Source organism: Lutjanus erythropterus, chromosome 18, assembly GCF_056507025.1.
Source record: "Lutjanus erythropterus isolate fLutEry1 chromosome 18, fLutEry1.hap2, whole genome shotgun sequence".
In the NCBI taxonomy this organism is placed as follows: domain Eukaryota; kingdom Metazoa; phylum Chordata; class Actinopteri; order Lutjaniformes; family Lutjanidae; genus Lutjanus; species Lutjanus erythropterus.
The window spans coordinates 16,556,308-16,564,906 of NC_139334.1; the positions used below are offsets into that span (position 1 = coordinate 16,556,308).

The 8,599-nt window shown below is 38.8% G+C and overlaps 1 protein-coding gene across 1 annotated transcript; it reads left to right on the top strand.

The window, feature by feature from the left end:
* Positions 1–682: 682 nt before the first annotated feature.
* id3 (inhibitor of DNA binding 3) lies at positions 683–3,112 on the top strand. Its single transcript, XM_084742778.1, has 3 exons — positions 683–1,105; positions 1,858–1,931; positions 2,349–3,112. Exons 1-2 carry the CDS (start codon positions 803–805, stop codon positions 1,909–1,911), a joined length of 357 nt encoding a protein of 118 aa, XP_084598904.1. The 5' UTR covers positions 683–802; the 3' UTR covers positions 1,912–1,931; positions 2,349–3,112.
* Positions 3,113–8,599: the final 5,487 nt, after the last annotated feature.

Consider the following 8,599-nt stretch of genomic DNA (forward strand, 5'->3'; position numbering starts at 1 on the left):
AAGAAATGCTGTTTCCTTATGCTGTTTTCCTTAAATATGATATGATACATTACAATAAAATGTGGCACAATATGATACGATAAGATACAATACAACAGGATATGATTCAATATACTTTATTGTACCAGCAGGGAAATTAATGTAGAGTTAATTAGCTGCCTTTATAGTAAAAAGGGCTGAAAAACAACAGCCCAAGTCTGGGTTGTAAGCAGGCCAACGCTGCTGGATTAGCCTTCTCCACAAAAATAGGCTATAATTATATCAAATGTAACATATCTATGATAAACTGTCACAACTTTCTCTATTTTTGACATTGTGTGGTTTTCTAGCTGTTTATGAAAGTAAAAGTCAGAAAGAAACCGCAGTGAAATCTATCATAGAAACTCCTATAGGTTAATCAGCTGTAAAGTAAAAATATACTTATTCTAAACTTCTAAACTGTGCTCTACTTTGAGAACTTTTACTACCTATTTCAAATAAATTCCACCACCTGAAAAGAGGTAACCAATTGATTGACAATCCCCTCCAGGCATCCCAGCCTAATTTCCTCATTCTTTCCAACCCGTCCACAAGGTGATATCAGCCAATGAGAACGCGCTTGCTCTGTACACTGGCCAATCAGAGCGCGGTGCGAGGAAGTGGGCGTGAGCGGGCGTGCAGCGTATAAAAACCTAACTGTACGCTGCTGTCAGAGCACTGTAGCTGTTCAGGACAGAGACGAGGAGACCTTTACGAACTTCTACTCAAGCACCGAGTCGAGTCTTGCTTTTGTTGTTGTTGTTGTTGTTGTTTTTTTAAAAAAATGAAAGCCATCAGTCCCGTCCGCTCGGTGAGGAGCTGCTACAAGGCCGTGTGCTGCATCTCGGAGCAGAGTCTCACTATCAGCCGGAATAAACACTCGTGTCTGGAGGAGCCGGTGAGCGCCCTGTGCGACATGAACGACTGCTATTCCAAGCTGAAGGAGCTGGTCCCCAGCATCCCGCAGAACCAGTCCGTGAGCCAGGTGGAAATCCTCCAACACGTTATCGACTACATCTTTGACCTCCAGATAGCGCTGGAGGCGGAGGAGGACACAGCCGCGCCGGAGATGGTGCTGTCAATAAAGGTGAGGACGGAGAGAGATGCGGGCTGGTTGGACTGTGCATGCCTGTCCTTCAACATCAGCACACGACGACATTCACTATCAGCAATTCTTCTCCACTACAGACCTGAAAAGTAAAACAAAATAATAATTTAAGGTAGACTGACTAGGATTTTTCCGAGGTGTTCCTAAACGCACCGCAGACATAGTTAATTACTTGGTTTTTATTGCCAGGACGTCAAATATCGACGTTTTGGGCGGATAAAGCGCCCCTACCACAGCAAACTAAAGAGAAAATAAAAGCAGAATCAGAAGGATTTGCCCGAGCTGTTTGTGCACGCACCACAAAGATAGTTAACTGTTGAGTTTCGTTTCCAGGATGTCAAATTCTGATGTTTTTGGCTGGTAAAGTGCCGACTACAGCAACATAATAAGGAAATACAGGCATCACCACACACTTTTAGTGGGTCATAATTATACTATGAAAGTCATTATGTTTATATGCATCTATATATTGTATTTTTTAAGGAAAAATGTTGCATATTTTGCCTTGAATCTACTCTCTGTAGATTTTTATAAAGTGCTCCACTAGCATCTCAATATGCATGCATGCAAGGCTCTGATATTGTAATTTAGTCTATTGTGATGCAGTAGCAGATGATGTGTGATGTGGGAAACATGTTACACCCACGCACAGACAGTTATTTTTAATTATATGCAATTAAAATAAGAGTATTGCCAGCTTTTAACACTGCTTCCTTTTACTCTCTTTCCAGACAGCAGATCTTACTCGCAATTTCTCCAAAGAAGAAGGTCGGTTGTGCCATTAGGATCACAATGACATAGTATGGTATGTATTTATCCTTTCATAATCTATTAAATATTCACAATTTAATGAATTCTCTAGATAATTGTGCATAGAAACCTCATATCTTTAGGCAGCTTGCTTAGAATGACACCAGTGTCCTGTTTTGGCTTTCAAAATCAGATAAACTTTAAAAATAAGACCTTAAATAACAGCGAGAATAGTGTTGGCATTGATGTGCAGGGAGATGAAAGTGTCTTTACCCTCCACATTCACCATGGTTGCCAATTAGACAGGCCCAGTGAATGTGTAGCGGATTCGTTGCTATCTGCCTGGGGTTAATGAAAGTTCCATGCTAGGCGCCAGTCTGTCTGCTCTCCTCTGCAGGGAGGGAGGGGAGGGTGAGGAGAGGGTGAGGAGGGAGAGATCTGACTTCACTTTTCTTCCTTTCTCTCCATGCAGGTGCAGGGAAACACATGTCTCCACTTCACTCCGGGCAAGAGGACAAGAGGGGCAAGAAAGGGTGGGATAGGTATTTGGAAAAGAGAAGAAGGAGAAGAAGAAGGAGGAGGAGGGAGGTGGAGGGTTTTAAAGAAAGAAAAGACAAGAAAAAAGTGGAGCGTTTTCCCTAGATGAGTGGGGATCAACAGTAGTGCATGAGCAAGAAAACAGAGACTCATTCTTTGGCCCCTGGACAGACAAATCAACACACCAAAGCAGAAGAAACCAGGATTGGAAATCTGAAAGCGACCAACTTTATCCAAAAAACCCTGGGATTCCCTGTAGGTAGATGTAGAAATATTGGTACATTGTTGTTTTATTTTGCTTTTTTTTTTTTTAATGTGTTGCATTCCAAATTTTGTGGGTTAAAAACTCCACACACAACCTAAACCCTTTCTACATCAAGTCTCACATCATCTCACCTTAATTATTCCCCAATCTAATCTGATTTCTAATGATCTGGAGACTGTTACAACTTCATACGAATGTGTACATATCTGCTGTGGGTATGTAAGATGATGTTTTTCTGAATGGGAGTTTGGGGTTTTCTTAGGTATAATCAGAACTCTATACTAGAGTTAATTGTAACTGTTTGTAGGGATTGTGTTATTTCTACAGACCAATGTGCCATGAGTTTCATAAACTCTTTATTATAAAGTGTGCTTTGTATGTATGTATGTATGTATGTTCTTATGTAATGAAATAAAAAACAAAAACATGTGAAACTGTGTGGCCTTCATGCTGCATTTGTTTTGCGTTTGATCTCACAGTAGTGTTATTCATGAAGTTAAAGGCAATGCTGACGTGACACTCAGGCTTTGGATGACAATGAAATGCTGATACAACAGGATGTATTCAGATGAATCTTGAGGTTGAGTGGTTGGAAATCAAACGAAGGGAGTTTCCTGTGAGTGCTTCTAATTTTCCATAGAATGAGTTACCAGTAGTTAAAAGCAGTTGAAGGAAGGATGTCTAATTCTTATCATTCATAAATCTTGAAAGCCATGATTACCACATTTGTCAATATCAGCATGAGTATAAATATGTTTCGATGACCTAAGATGCTGAAGAGCACCACCAGTAACACAGCAGTCACGCATCATCATAATTAGGCCTAATGAAATAATAACTGTCGAAGAATACATTAGCAGGTTTTGGAAATTAACTGTTCTTACTGTACTTTGCTGATCTCAAAAGCTGGCCAAACTACTCCACCTTGTGGAATCTTAGACAATAAATGTTGACACAAATTATCAGGACCCCATCCGGATCATCAGCAACAGTTAACAAATGTTTTGTGGTTCCGTTACTTATATTGTTATTTACAGTCGTAGAAAGCTAAAATCTGTTTAAACAAGACAGTCAGACTCTCCAGTATGCTGAAGAGGTGCACAAATTGACCCAGTTCTAATGCTCAGCATATTGCCAATAATGAGGTTACACCCCCATCTAGTGGTAAGAGTGGGTTATTGAAATGTCACATTTCTCAGTCCAGTGGAGGGCTCTCAAACTGCTGGCCGAGGGGCCAGCACTTTGTGAATGTATTTCTGAATGAGTGCATATCACAATTAACTGATATTCTGTGTCCAGAAAATAACACTGGCAGTGTGGATCAACAAGTTATCAAGTGAAATTTATGATCAGTTACATGACAAAGCTTGAGTTTTCACCACATACTCTGTAACATTTGACAAAAGCACAGAAAAAACAGACAATGCTCAGCAAGCCAAATTCAGAGGTACTGAGGTATTAATGACCAATTCAAAGTGACAGAGTTGCAGTTTGTGTCCAATGTTACACATAGCTAATGTATATACAAATGTAGAGACACTGCTGTTTTTTTTTTTTTTTGTTCCTGTTATAAAGAAATTATATTAGTCATGGAAACAAAAAAGTACATTTTCAGAAATACTGCATTTTTTTTAAGTACCTGAATGTTGAAGTGGTTCTCCTATGAGATGACTGAAAGAATGCTATCCGAGGCCTCAAACCAATTTGAGTTTGAGACCCTTGATTTAGTAGAACACTTCACATAGACTGTTTATACTACTATAAACAGTAATACTATAATGTGGATAGCAGTACGTCACTTCTCACCTGTCATCAAAATGCCTCTCGAGGGACCATGTCCGGGACTACATGCAAATAAACACTATGTTTCAGTTGAATGTCAATTATGATTTAGGTTGTTGTAAGTCTACTTGAGCCTCAGGTTTTACTTGCGCTGTCAGCAGCGGGCAGGAGAGATACTCAGTGGTGCGCTGGGATTTTACCAGTGAATTGTGAACAGGACACACACTTTTATTTCCTACGATTGTGTGGAAATCCCATGTTTTCACATCACAGATTACGAAGAAAGGCATTGATGCCAAAGCCAGAGAAAATAAAAGTGTGAGTCATGCTCATGGGTATAAATTCCCAGCACACCACAGTGTTTCTCTCCTGCCTGTTCTTCACACTAAAATAATGTTTAACAGGTAAAGACACAACTGTGTAATGTGTTGCATTTAATGCCAAATTTACCAGAAAGCACAAATTATTAAGAATTGACCCAAGCTGTTCCACAAAGTTTATTAAGTTTCTCCCCACTCAGCAACTCAAAATTGTGTGACTTTTTTTTTACGTGGGTTTGGGGATATTGTAGTTACTAGTTCAGTGGTGAAATCAGCTGAAACAGACAGACAGTTTGTTCACAAACATCTGGTGTTTATCTTGGCAGGTAAGAGAGCCGAAACACATAATTTGCATCACTGTGAAACCAAATGGAAATCATGCAGTTCTTTTGTGTGTGCTCACAGGACATTAGTTGAGTGGAGTTGCTCCTGCCCCTGGTGCCCCCGTGTTCGAAAAAAAATCTTGCAAAGTGCCCTCTTGGATGCCCTGTATAGTGCCCCTCCAGTGGACAAAATGTGATAAAATGTCCTTATAAAGTGCCCCAGTGTCTAAAACAACATGATGAAATGCCTCTAGGGCACCGTTTCAATGGACAGAACATGAGAAAGTACCCTCCAGGGTGCCCTTCAAATGGATAAAACGCGATGAAGTGCATCACAGCTTTTGTCATTCTGGTGCCTCGCTGCATGCAGCTGGCAGCCTTTTTATTTTTATTTTTCAGTCTGCCACTTTCCAGGACACATTGTGTTCACGCTGCTAAAAGAATGTGGTCACATGTGGTCCAGACCACCTCTGAATGTGGTCTGATCATTCAAATCTCACCTGTACTTAGTTCTGTCCAGTTGTGATTGGATCACCCCGAAAGCATGTTAATACCAGGCGTAAACCGCCTCAGACATACTGTATAGATTAAAGAGATTTTAATGAGATAAGCTACAAGATATGAACAAAATATAATTTCACTTTGCAAGCATTTCTACCTACTTGAATGTCTTTTTTTTTATTTGTTTATTGCAGAAAAAAATCATTGGTGCTAATCCACCCTCCATTCAAGCCCTGTACATTTCCACTGCAGTCTGGTTCAACTTCTCCTTCATGGTAGGTGCATCAGAGCGCTGTACACTGAACAGTCACGACACAAAAACAGTTGCTTTCCACAAGCCATCACTCAGTCAAATCTGTAACACTGTAACACTAAAACATCCGCTGTCCCTAATTATAAACCATATGTTTACAGTTTGATACACACTGTTTTTATGTTTATTTTTATGATTGTTTTAGTTTTAACAGACATACTTAACAGGCTTCCTTTCTGACAAATTCAGTATTTTTGAGTGAAGACTCATGTAGCTTGTGTTCAGGTCTTAATGTTACCTTTATACTGTGATATCTTAAATATTAATCTTAACTTAAAATAAACAATTACACTCAGTTTTGTTTGCAGAAATTAATTAAATGTTGAGATATAAACATATATCTTTTTAAAAGAAAAAAGTTTTAAGTTAAAATCAAGAAGGCATTGTGACCCCCCTCATGAAGCTTTAGTGACCCCTAGTGGGGGTTGTAACCCTCAGGTTGGGAACCAGAGGATGTATGCATCTATTTTTCACCTACTTGCTACGTTATATTTAAATGATTTGGTGTACCTGTCTTTGTTCAGCTTTGTTGTCCTTGTTTTTAAGTGTACGTCTATGTCTAAGTATCGAGAACAGCTTGAAACCAGAGTTAAAGTTCCTTGTATCTGTACACATACTTGGATTCTTCTGATTTATGTACCCACTGTTCCAGAAGTGTTGAACTCTGTGGTAATTTCAGGTGTGTAGTTTGATCAGGTGTTGTATTGGTTTGCACTGTTTTGCAGGTCATTGTGTCATTTGCACCTCAAGTACACAAATGATGCGACAATGTACCTTGAACACTTCAAGCATATCACAGTTACAAACAATGGGCTATAAAGTAGCATAGAGGCTAGTCAACACCTAACTGACACTGTCTCAAAAGTAAACTGTGATTTTTACAAAGACATTATTTGGTGATTAATATATTTTAGTCAGAATAAATAGATAATCTGAAATGACAGCTCACACCATTTGTTTTTCCATTTTTTTATTTAATTAGCAGTCTTTTAAACAATATATACATAACAAAATGCCATACAATTACAAAGCCAAATGCTATTATTAGTCCATACAAATACATTAAAGGAAAAGATGGTTAACTGAAAGAAGAAAAACAATGCTTGTGGCTTCAGCACTGAAGAGCAGATCCCAGTCTACACCACAAGATGGGGCTGTTGGATAAAAATGCAACAACTCCTGTCCTGCTGATATGCCAGGAATGTGAGCTCTCTGGGTACAAGATAAACTTGTTGCTTTGGATTCTGCAGGTCAAGTGGTGCATTGACATAGAAATGCAACTCTTTGACCCTGCAACAAATCCAACTTTGGTTTGATCCAAGACAGAGATACGTGAGCAGAAAGTGATGAACAGAGCAACTTGGGCCTAATCCAAGGAATAAATCAGTCACATAAACTACATAAAACCAACTGGCTATTTCATGAACAAGTTGTGTAAAAAAAAAATCCTGCAGTGAACATTATACATGTTGATGTGACAGCCCTTCTTCTGTTTGTTGGGGCCCCGTAATGAGCCCCCAGTGTGAGCTATTTCACACCATATTTACAACGACTTTAAACACACATGACATATTTACTCTGCGCCATTTAAATCCCATGTGAACTTGGTGGTCAGGGTAATTTTATGTATGTAACCCAGTGTATCATTATGCTTTGCAAGCTCATATCAAAACTGGGTCCTGATCCAGCCCAAGATTTCTAAAGAAGACAAGGTAAAAGTACATTATCAGAGAGTTACCTTATCATTTTATTAGTATTTTATAATTCTGACAACTACAAAATGGTGTCACCCAATCCGGAAAAAACAGGAATCAGAACTCACATTACAACATCTCTAAAAAGTTGGACAGCATTTTGTAGTTTGGTGCGAAAGAGGAAGAAACAGAGGGTGGAGATGATTTATTACTATGACATTTCTGTTTGTAATTCTCATCTCTAACATCTGTTAAATTTTGCAATATCATGTGCTACAAAGCAAATTTCTCAACGGGCAAGACAATTAAGAATTAACTTACCTAATCCCATGTAATAAGCAGGCAACTGTGTCAGCTTTTCCCATCAGCCTTAGCTCTTTGTGTATACTGTTTATAAAGTCATTAGGTGTTAGCTGAAGTGACTAAAGCATAATTAACATTTTTAGATTTTACCATTGCATTTGAAATGTAGTTCAAATAGAGGCATGACAATAGGCTTGCTTTGGTTGGGAGTCGTCTTGGCCAATGGGGGTCAAGTCATATGGCTTGGGTCTAAAGGCTGTGGGTGGGGGAGGGGTTGTTTTCTTTCAATATCTCCTCTGAGCCAATAAGCAAGAGTGCTACTGAATTGAATCCAATTATCATCTACAAACTATCCCCAGTTAGCACCTTGTACCACCAGGCCACAATACACTTTCATCCAGTTAAATATAATATGGCTGCCTTGTCAACAATGAAACAGACCCTGTCATACTGCAGAAAATATCCAGGAAGGTCATTTTTACACACAATTACTAAATATTTATCAATTGAACACAATTGTTGGCACAATTTCTATTAAATTTCAACCAAAGTGTCTTCAAAGGAAGATAACTGAGTCGTTATTAATGGACATTTTAATAAATATTAAATGTAAAGTATGATTTGTAAATATGCTAAATATATTTTAGCATGGTTGAGTGAAAGACCAATCATCAGTATACTTCAA